Source organism: Coregonus lavaretus (assembly GCF_964263955.1).
Source record: "Coregonus lavaretus genome assembly, chromosome: 12".
NCBI lineage: Eukaryota > Metazoa > Chordata > Actinopteri > Salmoniformes > Salmonidae > Coregonus > Coregonus lavaretus.
The window spans coordinates 59,587,812-59,600,327 of NC_139999.1; the positions used below are offsets into that span (position 1 = coordinate 59,587,812).

Here is a 12,516-nt window from a genome sequence, read left to right on the forward strand (position 1 = left end):
GTTACAGGGTGTGTTAAGTGGTGGTGTCTCATCCCTTCAGGCTGTTGGCCTGCAGTAGTAATACATCGATTTAAATAGTGGAGTATGGTAGTTATAAATATTGTGGGTTTTTTTTGTTAGTGTAGTATTAGATGGTAGGGTATTTGTTGTATTTAAAAAAAAAAATGTAAGCAAAGTATAAGGGAGTTATACTCCAGTCTAGTAGGTGGCGGTAATTTAACATTTATTGGATGCCAACCGCCGTTAAACCTCATCGAAGAAGAAGCCATGATATCATAGAAGAAGTCAACGTAGATGAGGAACTGAACACGTGTGGGGAAAAAGGAATCAACGCTTGCTGAGAGGCCACACTTAAGTAGGTAAAGTTATATATTGTTATTTATATAATCCGATATGGCAAAAATATCTGGTGAATATTGAAACGTAGGTATATAACTATAGTTTGTATGGGTACCAGCCAGTGATCTTGGATTTTCTTAAAATGTTGGTTAGCAAACGTTACTCAATTTGGCTAGCTAGCTAAATTGCCAACGTTGGCTAACTATCTGTATGGATCGCGTAGTAATGTATTGCAATGAAACAGTTGTCATGTTTGTATGGACCATTGTAGTAATACAGCCGTCGGTAGCCACTAAATTTTATAAGAAGCTAATTTGTCAGTCTGGGCTAACTGAGACGGCTAGCTCGCTTGGCTAGTACTAGTAGAAACTATTGATAGTTAACTAACGGTAAACGTTAGCTAGTTAGGAAGTGCGTAATCTTCACATCCATTTTCTTTTGTTTAAGAAAAGTTCTGCCTCAACTGTAAAACTTCAACATGGCTGTCAGGGCATCTTTCGAGAAGAACAACGAAATAGGCTGCTTCGCCAAATTAACAAACACATACTGCCTAGTTGCAATTGGCGGGTCAGAGAACTTCTACAGGTAAGCGAGATGTGGCATCTTTTATCGAGAACAGCATCTACCATTAACGTTAGCGAAGACGGGTATCTCGTCGCGGAACGCTATATTCCAGTACTCCGCAAAATATGTTACGTTATCAGTCCTCTTAACGGTTTTCGAAAGAAACCGTTTACGCCAAACGGAAAGCGGTTTGTAACGAAAACGAGAGTTTATCCCCCCATACATAAACATTTATGCACGCATGACTGTAAGTCGCTTTGGATAAAAGCGTCTGCTAAATGGCTTATTATTATTATATTGGACAAATTCAGGTATGCCCCTCTCCGTTCCGTTTGGTTCTTAAACCGTTTCAGTTTCAAGATGTAATGAATACCTGTTTCCAGTCACCTAATCCGGAAAGCTTTACCAGTCAGTACGGGTTGCAAAATGTGTAAACAACTAAAATAAACTTTTAAATCAAAATTTTCCGACGCTCACTCCCTAGGACATACTCGGTAGTAGTTGCCACGCGAGATTACCGCGTGATCCGAGATGGCGGCGGACTTTAGGGAGATACAGTATGAATTGAATTCGGTGAGCTCTGGAAAAGTTGTATTTCAATGTTTGTTCATTTTTAGTGGTTCACACATTTAACAACCTCTATTGACTGGTAAAGCATTCCGGATTATAGATGTGCCTTTGACGCGAAACGTTTTTCGGAAACAGGTAAACCAGTGGGCTGGTATATATTTTGTGGGGTATTTTTTTTAAATGTAACCTTTTATTTAACTAGTCTAAGGTATGAGGATATAGTGTTCAGCGACAGGAGACCAATATAATGGTCTACCAAGCATTGAGGCTAATCGGCACTACATTTTGAGAATGTTTATGACATGAGTAGAATGGTAGATGACTGAAGTTATGTAATACCACAAGTGTTCCTGGTGTGATTGTATGACACTAACAAAGTGGGGACTACTGGCAACTAGAGGGCTGCTGATGTCAGATCCCAGGTGCAATTGCCTACCGTTGTGCCCTTGAGTAAGGCACTTAACCCCATAACTAGCTGCATGGGTGCTGCACTGTGGCTGACCCTGTGTTCTTCTCAGTGTGTGTGTCTGATTGAAAACAGAGCATAAGAGTAAAGTTGTATTGAAAGCTTACATACTTACATACAGTAATGTCAGCCTTCTCTGGGGAGTGTTTGTTATAAAATCAGCATTGTTGTCATGGTAACATGCCATTTATGATTACAGTGTCTTTGAAGGCGAGTTGTCCGAAACCATCCCAGTTGTACATGCCTCAATAGCAGGATGTCGGATAATTGGAAGAATGTGTGTGGGTGAGTATGGCTCTGTAACAGATTAACATTGTAGGTCAAACAGCTAGAGACTGCAAGTGCACAAAGAAACACAAAGCAATGTCATCAGTTCAACAGGAGAATGGAATACTTAACCTTTTCACGTGTGAGTTCCAAATATCTCTAACGTTCCCCCCAGCGTGAATTATTTTCTGCTTGTGATGACCGAATGCACTCAATTTTCCAAAATGTGATTTGTTATGCAACAGGACAGTTACCTGAGCTGCCCTCAAACCAAGGCACGCTATTTTCTAACAACAGATTGAATTGAGGTGTGTTCCGCCTCCTCGTTAATTCAAATAAGAAGTAGCCCATTTCACTGTTACAGACAATTTATGGTTGAGGCTTTACTGAGCCGGACAAACTTCTCTATTCGACAAGAGCCCAAGCACTTCCCCAGTGTTTCCCCAGATCAAGTATGAAGACATTGCACATCTCTAGTCAGAATAGGCCTTTCACAAACTTTTCCCCCCTGCCGCATTGCCTTTGTTGTTTTCCTTACAAATAATAACTTTGGATATGTGTACGTTCATATCAAAGTAAGTGCCTTATTTTCTGTATATCACGTTGTCGTTCCTACTGTAGCATACCGTATGTATGGAGCATAATTTTTTTACATTTACATTTTAGTCATTTAGCAGACGCTCTTAACCAGAGCGACTTACAGGAGCAATTAGGGTTAAGTGCCTTGCTCAAGGGCACATTAACGTCATTTAGCAGACGCTCTTAGCCAGAGCGACTCACAAATTGGTGCGTTCACCCTATAGCCAGTGGGATAACCACTTTACAATTTGGGGGGGGGGGTTAGAAGGAATACTTTATCCTATCCCAGGTATTCCTTAAAGAGGTGGGGTTTCAAATGTCTCCGGAAGGTGGTGAGTGACTCCGCTGTCCTGGCGTCGTGAGGGAGCTTGTTCCACCATTGGGGTGCCAGAGCAGCGAACAGTTTTGACTGGGCTGAGCGGGAGCTGTGCTTCCGCAGAGGAAGGGGAGCCAGCAGGCCAGAGGTGGATGAACGCAATGTCCTCGTTTGGGTGTAGGGACTGATCAGAGCCTGAAGGTACAGAGGTGCCGTTCCCCTCACTGCTCCATAGGCAAGCACCATGGTCTTGTAGCGGATGCGAGCTTCAACTGGAAGCCAGTGGAGTGTGCGGAGGAGGGGGGTGACGTGAGAGAACTTGGGAAGGTTGAACACCAGACGGGCTGCGGCATTCTGGATGAGTTGTAGGGGTTTAATGGCACAGGCAGGGAGCCCAGCCAACAGCGAGTTGCAGTAGTCCAGACGGGAGATGACAAGTGCCTGGACCAGGACCTGCGCCGCTTCCTGTGTAAGGCAGGGTCGCACTCTCCGAATGTTGTAGAGCATGAACCTGCAGGAGCGGGTCACCGCCTTGATGTTGGCGGAGAACGACAGGGTGTTGTCCAGGGTCACGCCTAGGCTCTTCGCACTCTGGGAGGAGGACACAGCGGAGTTGTCAACCGTGATGGCGAGATCATGGAACGGGCAGTCCTTCCCCGGGAGGAAGAGCAGCTCCGTCTTGCCAGGGTTCAGCTTGAGGTGGTGATCCGTCATCCATACTGATATGTCTGCCAGACATGCAGAGATGCGATTCGCCACCTGGTTATCAGAAGGGGGAAAGGAGAAGATTAGTTGTGTATCGTCAGCGTAGCAATGATAGGAGAGACCATGTGAGGATATGACAGAGCCAAGTGACTTGGTGTATAGGGAGAAAAGGAGAGGGCCCAGAACCGATCCCTGGGGGACACCAGTGGTGAGAGCACGTGGTGCGGAGACAGCTTCCCGCCACGCCACTTGGTAGGAGCGACCGGTCAGGTAGGACGCAATCCAGGAGTGAGCCGCGCCGGAGATGCCCATCTCGGAGAGGGTGGAGAGGAGGATCTGATGGTTCACAGTATCAAAGGCAGCAGACAGGTCTAGAAGGACAAGAGCAGAGGAGAGAGAGTTAGCTTTAGCAGTGCGGAGAGTCTCCGTGACACAGAGAAGAGCAGTCTCAGTTGAATGACCAGTCCTGAAACCTGATTGGTTTGGATCAAGAAGGTCATTCTGAGAGAGATAGCAAGAGAGTTGGCTAAAGACGGCACGCTCAATAGTTTTGGAAAGAAAAGAAAGAAGGGATACTGGTCTGTAGTTGTTGACATCAGTGGGGTCGAGTGTTGGTTTTTTGAGGAGGGGAGCAACTCTCGCTCTCTTGAAGACGGAAGGGACATGGCCAGCGGTCAAGGATGAGTTGATCAGCGAGGTGAGGTAGGGGAGAAGGTCACCGGAGATGGTCTGGAGAAGGGAGGAGGGGATGGGGTCAAGCGGGCAGGTTGTTGGGCGGCCTGCAGTCACAAGTCGCAGGATTTTATCTGGAGAGAGAGGGGAGAAAGAAGTCAAAGCATAGGGTAGGGCAGTGTGAGCAGGACCAGCAGTGTTGTTAGACTTAACAAACGAGGATCGGATGTCGTCAACCTTCTTTTCAAAGTGGTTGACGAAGTCATCCACAGAGAGAGAGGAGGGGGGGGGGGGGGGGGGGAGGATTCAGGAGGGAGGAAAATGTGGCAAAGAGCTTCCTAGGGTTAGAGGCAGATGCTTGGAATTTAGAGTGGTAGAAGGTGGCCTTAGCAGCAGAAACAGATGAAGAAAATGTAGAGAGGAGGGAGTGAAAAGATGCCAGGTCGGTAGGGAGTTTAGTTTTCTTCCATTTCCTCTCCGCTGCCCGGAGCTCTGTTCTGTGAGCTCGCAGTGAGTCATCAAGCCACGGAGCTGGGGGGGAGGACCGAGCCGGCCGGGAGGATAGGGGACACAGAGAGTCAAAGGATGCAGAAAGGGAGGAGAGGAGGGTTGAGGAGGCAGAATCAGGAGATTGGAGGGAGAAGGATTGAGCAGAGGGAAGAGATGATAGGATGGAAGAGGAGAGAGTAGTGGGAGAGAGAGAGCGAAGGTTGCGGCGGCGCATTACCATCTGTGTAGGGGCAGAGTGAGTAGTGTGGGAGGAGAGCGAGAGAGAAAAGGAAACAAAGTAGTGGTCGGAGACTTGGAGGGGAGTTGCAGTGAGATTAGTAGAGGAGCAGCATCTAGTGAAGATGAGGTCAAGTGTATTGCCTGCCTTGTGAGTAGGGGGGGACGGTGAGAGGGTGAGGTCAAAAGAGGAGAGGAGTGGAAAGAAGGAGGCAGAGAGAAATGAGTCAAACGTGGACATAGGGAGGTTGAAATCCCCCAAAACTGTGAGGGGTGAGCCATCCTCAGGAAAGGAACTTATCAAGGCGTCAAGCTCGTTGATGAACTCTCCAAGGGAACCTGGAGGGCGATAGATGACAAGGATATTAAGCTTAAATGGGTTAGTGACTGTGACAGCATGGAATTCAAATGAGGAGATAGACAGATGGGTTAGGGGAAAAATTGAGAATGTCCACTTGGGAGAGATGAGGATTCCTGTACCACCACCCCTCTGACCAGATGCTCTCGGGGTATGCGAGAACACATGGTCAGACGAGGAGAGAGCAGTAGGAGTAGCCGTGTTTTCAGTGGTGATCCATGTTTCCGTCAGCGCCAGGAAGTCGAGGGACTGGAGGTTGGCATAGGCTGGGATGAAGTCAGCTTTGTTGGCAGCAGAACGGCAGTTCCAGAGGCTGCCTGCGACCTGGAACTCCAGGTGAGGGGTGCGAGCAGGGACCACCAGGTTGGAGAGGCAGCAGCCGCGCGGTGTTGTGCGTTGTTTGTGTAGCCTGTGCAGAGACGAGAGAACAGGGATAGGCAGAGGCATAGTTGACAGGCTGTAGCAAATGGCTACAAAAATGCAGAGGAGATCGGAATGAAATGAGCTAAGCATCTGGGAGAGGAGAGAGGGGGGCCTCCCTCACCAAAAACTTCTACCTCAGAAACTAAAATTGTTTCACTGAACAGTTGTTCAATGTTTAAAGGAATAAACTCAAACCCACTTTATTCAGCTAGCCAACTATGACACCATAGCTGACTAGCATGCTAGCATCCAATAACACACAGTTTAACACACAGTTAAGCACAAATACTCACAACAAACCACCAATAGTGTGTTAACTAGCTAACCAGCATGCCAGCATCCAGTAACACACAGCCAAGCACAAACACTTGGTCACAGCAAACCACCAATAGTGTGATAACACACTAAACAGATCATTCGTGTCTGTGTCAAGTTCCTTTCATGACGCAGCAATGATTCAACATTGGCTAGCTAGGACAAGTATATTGTAATTAGCTACTACCGTACCGTTCGCTGGTCGTGCTGGGTAGCTAGCAATGGCCACTGTGTTGGCTTTGTTTTAAGAACGGCTAGCTAGCTAGCTTCGTGCTACACCCGGCACACAATGGCTACTGTGTTGACTCTGACTCTGTTCGAAAAAACGGCTAATTAGCTCGCTTCGTGCTACAGCCGGCACGGCGGAAGACACTGCCAAGACACAGTAGCTACCCACGATACCTAGCTATGACGCCGTAGCTAACTAGCAAGCTAGCATCCATTAACACACAATTAGCACCAATACTTGGTTACAACAAACTGCCAAGAGTGTGTTAGCACACTAAACAGATGATTCATGTCCTTGTCTAGTTCCTTACATAACGCAGAACGCAGCAAAAATTAAACGTTGGCTAGAAGCACATTTAACAGTGGGAACAGCTAATCGTTACCAGTAGCTACCCGCTAGCTAGCTAGCCTCGTGCTTCGATACTACCCTACAATAACCTACGGAAACCTACAATAACAACAATACTAACCTATAATAAATACAATACCTAACTACACTAACTACCAACCTACGATCTAATGCATGGTTAAGCTATACTCAACACCAAATGAGAAGTTTGCTTACCTCCAGCTACGCTTACCTCCAGCTTTGCTTACCTCCAGCTAACGCAGAACGCAGCAAAAATTAAACGTTGGCTAGAAGCACATTTAACAGTGGGAACAGCTAATCGTTACCAGTAGCTACCCGCTAGCTAGAACAAAATCTCACATGCGCTTACGTTAACAGTCACGAGAGACCACCACTGCCATTTGATGTTTTGGATGATAATAATGTATTTGCTGTTTTATTCAAGTTTTCAAGTACTGGTGACAAATCATGCATTCCGATTCTTGCATAGATTGTAATGGACACATGATGTCTGTAAAATACTTTTTAGAAGGTTGTATTGATTATGACGAGCTAAGCTATTTGCCAGCTATGTGTGGCGCCATGTTTGTTGACATACAATGCATTCTGGTTGTCACGTAAGCGTCTGTCAGACCAAAGATGTTGTAAAAAAATGAGGTAGAGGGATAGTTCACTCGACTGACTTATGCTGCTTTCAAGACAACTGGGAACTCTGAAAAATACGAGGTCAAATCATGACGTCAGTGATCTTCAGGTCGGAATGTCGGAGCTCTAGAAAGAGGCCTGAGTTCCTGAGTTGGAATTCCGAGTTGGATGACCGTTCAAAGATTTTTCCCAGTCTGAGCTAGTTTTTTTCCCCCCAGAGTTCCCAGTTGTCTTGAACGCTTGGAAGTCTGAGATTTCCCAGTTGTTTTGAATGCGGCATCAGATTATAACTATGGTATCTCAGGGTTGCCAGCTCAGATCCAGTGGTTTTATTTGTATTTGGCGTATAAACCTCTGCAGCGTATTTCCTGCATCATATCCCCCAACGATACCTTCCCCCATTTCTACCCTCCATGTACTTGAAAATCCCCCACGAATGAAATGAACATTTTATTTGCTTTGTGATTGGTCAAACGGTAAACGACTTGTAAAGTCATGTGCTCCGGTTCTTGTATACACTGTAACAAGTACATTGAAGATTTGTAATATGCTGAAAAGTGGCCAAACTTGTTCATATTTTTCAGGCAATGAGCAAAGCCGTCTTTTACTTTGTTTATTTGCGTCTTATAGTGAATGGCATTCTGGAATTGGAGTTTTTCGCTTGTCAAACATAAACAAACATGGCTGCCATCATAAAGAATTTAGCTGCTGTTAGCTTAGCTGACACACATCTCTTTTCTAAACAATATTACATTTTTCCCTTGTGCTCACCAGAGAGATTGTAAACAAGTCTAGCTGTTCGGTCTCTAACTTACGTTTTGTTTTGTCAGCGCAACCTGTTCTTTAGACTGGTTTATGGAATGTGTTTGGCTGTGGATGTGTTCCGTGTGATGTTTTGGATGATCAAGTTCGCATTTATCTTTTACAATAAAAGGTGAAATTGAGGAATAAAGTTGTGGACTTATTTCCCATCAGTACAAAACATTGTCTAGATGCTTTTCAGACACGAATGTTGCATCATATGTTCTGTTGGCACTGTTCCAATCACATATTTGCGATGGTACGCTGCAGGGACCACTCAACAATGCTCATAAATGTTATCGTATGCGCCCAAGGGTTAATTACGCTTTATGTAATAGACTAGGACTGTACTTGATATTTTATGAAAATATTTTAGGTAATTGACTGTTGTGATAAATACAAATGTACAGCGAACACTCAACTACTTCTAATTGTAACTTTGCGCACCAGGGAATCGTCATGGACTCCTGGTGCCCAACAACACCACGGACCAGGAGCTGCAGCACATTAGGAATTGTCTCCCAGACACAGTCAAGATCCAGAGGGTAGAGGAGAGGCTCTCAGCACTGGGGAATGTCATTGCCTGTAATGACTATGTGGCCCTGGTGCATCCTGACCTGGACAGGGTGAGGGGAAACGATGCGTAATTGCCTGGATGTCTAAACATTGTCCTGGGCTAGTAAAAGTTATGAGTGGATAACCAGTCTGACTAGCTGCTATATACCTTAATTCGTCAGAAGTTATATTTCCCTTGTTTGTATTCGATTACAATGGGTACTCTACATTTTCAAAAGCTAATATTTAACAGGTTAAATTTATGACAATGTCAAACCAAAAGATGTGTTTGGAGTGCAGTGCAAATATTTTATGTTTTGAGTTGTATCAGAACAGCCATTCATTGGAACATACAGCATACTCCTAACTTTGCCTTCAGCCAGCCACATTTCACATTTTTTAAATGAAATGATTTTCACGAGTACTCTTAACACAAATTATTTCAAATGCCCATCCCTAGGACATTGTCTGACATAGGGGATGTTAACACACTTCCCATGTTTGTTTAGGAGACAGAGGAGATCCTGGCAGACAGTCTGAAGGTGGAGGTGTTCCGTCAGACAGTAGCAGAGCAAGTTCTAGTGGGGAGCTACTGTGCCTTCAGCAATCAGGGGGGACTGGTACACCCCAAGACATCCATAGAAGACCAGGATGAGCTCTCCTCCCTACTCCAAGTGCCTCTGGTGGTGAGTGATAGTGGTCATGGTGCTGCTTATGGTCATTTCTACTATGTTCCTATCCCATACTACAAGGCTTTTTATGTAGATCTAAATCAATCGGATATGTATAAGCAATGTGATAATACGTCTACCTTGCCCTCTGATAGGTTAGGTGGACAGTTCTCCACATTGTTTACATTTTTAGATCTACTGAAGTGCCAAGGGGGGGGGGGGCACATTGCATCAAGTTGGTGATGAGTGCTTGAGTTACTCCCAACTCTCTCTGTCCGCACTCCACAGGCAGGAACGGTGAACCGTGGTAGCGAGGTCATCGCCGCAGGGATGGTGGTAAACGACTGGTGCGCCTTCACTGGGCTGGACACCACCAGCACAGAGCTGTCTGTCATCGAGAGTGTGTTCAGACTGAGCGAGTCTCAGCCCAGCGCCATCGCTACCACAATGAGAGACTCTCTAATTGACAGGTGAGTGATCATTTCTTGACACCATGAGAAACTCACTTATTATAGGCACCATCCAGAGTTCGCTTCAGATGACAACAGAAGTGCAACGCAATTTGGCTGGCAGCCACAGTAAATGAGGTTACAATGAAAAAGGCAAGGTTGTTTTTGCAAAAACAATGCATGGCCATCATATTTCTGTTTATCATAGAAAGAATGTAGCCAGCTACATTTCCTTAAGGTTTGCTTAAAGTTAATCTTGAATTTTACCACAGAGAAAAAAGTACGGGAGAAAAAAGCTACATCAGTCACAGCGCTGGCTGTGATAGAATGCCCGTTTGTGAATTCTCATCCGAGTGGAGAAGCACAAAATGACTCTGATGCCGAACAGAAATTACAATAAGAAGCATTTTAGATCTGTGTTTACAAAAACGCAGCAAGATAGTTGTTAGGCGTTTATCTCTTTTTCCTGCGTAAAAATAAATTCTGGATTAACGCGACCCCAAGTCTAACTTGCTAGTTATCTAAGTAACTGAATTAATAAGGTGACAGGGCATCATATTATGTAAGCTTTGTGCCGTGTTTGAGAAGTCATAGCCCTTTGAAGGAGTTCTGTACAGCTGCCACCATCTTGATTTCCTTGCCTTTTTTCTCTCCTCTCCATTCTCGGCTGTCTGCTCCTCCTCTCCGAGCAGGCAGGCCCGTTGCCCTAGCGACTCCAGACACAGCGTTGTACACATGCTGCTTCAGAGCAGACAAGCATGCGTCAGCTTTGTTCATTTGCACAATGTCTCTCGTTCACATTCGCTTGTAAATGTCCAAACTCACCAAAAATGACATTTGGTAGCGCCTACCTATACATGTATAACTTTATGCGCTGGATTGCCTGTCTTTGCAATTCGTTTGCGCTCATTAGCATATTTAGCTAGCAGCCTCCATGGAAATTGCTATTACTTGTGCTAATTTTGTTAGCATTCTGGTAAAATGCCCAATGGTCTCATGTTTTGGCGCTCCCTTGTGTACTAAGCCGGTAATCCCGTAATGAGAAGGACGGTATGACCATCTGGAAACTGCCCAACCCTATGAAATACTGTGACTGATTTTATAAAGTAAATATTGTATGTTTATTACATCATTCTTTTCACATGGTGGGGTCGTGAGCTCAAAGTTTGGGAACCCCTGCCCTACAGGAGGAGTTATGGCCAATGACCTAGCAAATCACCTTTGTAAACCCTTTATTTTGGGGTGGATATTTTTTGAATGCGCAGAAAAGTCTGAAACCATTTTGCTCAACTTTTTTTTTTTACACTTAAGTGTGTGTACATTACTGTGTATCGTTTTTTTCAACGGGAACAGTTAAAAAAAAATTGCGTTAAGATGCTCATGGATATTTACTGGCGCCTTTGACATACAATTACCATTGCAGATAAAAGGCTATACTGTAGCACCATTTCTAATATTACATTCTCTTTTCTAGCCTCACATAAGATGCCATTCCACCTTGAATGAAAGGTTTGAGGCACCTCTGGAAAAACTGCTGCAGAATGCAAGAAGCTGGAAATGTCTCCCATAAAACACTTCTCGTCATTTGATATGGTTAAAACCTTCAATGTTTAGCATTGGAAATGTGTATGGTATATCAATGCTAGACTTCATAATTTTGTACAATAACTATGTATAGTCTGGCAATATTAAATCAAGATTTTCCCATAAAACAGTATCAATGTTACATTTGAGTGCCATGTTTTGATTCCTAGAAAAGTTGAATGTTCCATATGTGAAGTGTACATTACATGTCTGTGTCTGCCATGCATGGCTTTACTGTAATACAATTGGTAAACACTTAACATAGTTGAGATGTGGGGATATTCTGTGCAGATTTCTGCAATGTACAATAAATGGATTACCCTTTAACACGTTGCATTTTTGTCACAATCTGTTTCTCATCAAGTTATTACATCTTACCTTGTGGTCAAACTTTTGAGTGAAGACACTGTTCTGATTTGAAAGTTATTCCTTTCTTTTACTGTCCACCTACATGGGTCTCTGGTGCCCTTTGGTAAAGTTCTTTAGACCTACTCACATCTAAATTCATTTGCAAATTCTAAATCTTGTTTACTATGCATGCATCCTTAGCAGTAATTTGTGGGTATACTTGAGTGGCAGATTGACTCTGGCTGCTCACCATACAATCCACCTGTGGTGATGGAGCTACTTTTATGCTAATTTCTACATCTGCCCAGATTATCGGTAATATGAAGGCCAATTTATTGTTCGTCCCTAATTCGTATTTAAGTGACACCTGTAAACCACTAATTGCATTCATGGCTCAAGTAAAGTCATTATTGGCAAATGCTTAAAATAAATTTGAAGCAATGCTGTGACGCTGCTTGAGTTTGTTACAATTTGAAGAATTTAAATACACATTGATTTGATTGTTTATACACACACAATGTTTCAAACCAAAAGAACGTTTTTTATAAACTTACAGAAATATCTATTGTGTCAAAAACATGCAACG

General features: G+C 44.2%; 1 protein-coding gene across 4 annotated transcripts; it reads left to right on the plus strand.

Annotated features, from left to right (window-relative positions):
* The first annotated feature begins 258 nt into the window (after positions 1–258).
* Positions 259–11,909, plus strand: eif6 (eukaryotic translation initiation factor 6). Of its 4 annotated transcripts, none has more exons than XM_084173279.1 (7): positions 259–355; positions 787–924; positions 2,139–2,224; positions 8,774–8,949; positions 9,388–9,564; positions 9,838–10,019; positions 11,473–11,909. In XM_084173279.1, exons 2-7 carry the CDS (start codon positions 818–820, stop codon positions 11,480–11,482), a joined length of 738 nt encoding a protein of 245 aa, XP_084029405.1. In that variant the 5' UTR covers positions 259–355; positions 787–817; the 3' UTR covers positions 11,483–11,909. The 4 variants fall into 4 exon arrangements, with proteins under 4 accessions (XP_084029405.1, XP_084029406.1, XP_084029407.1 ...); XM_084173280.1 differs by having other exon boundaries at positions 273–359; XM_084173281.1 differs by having other exon boundaries at positions 279–359; positions 792–924.
* The last annotated feature ends 607 nt before the right edge of the window (positions 11,910–12,516 follow it).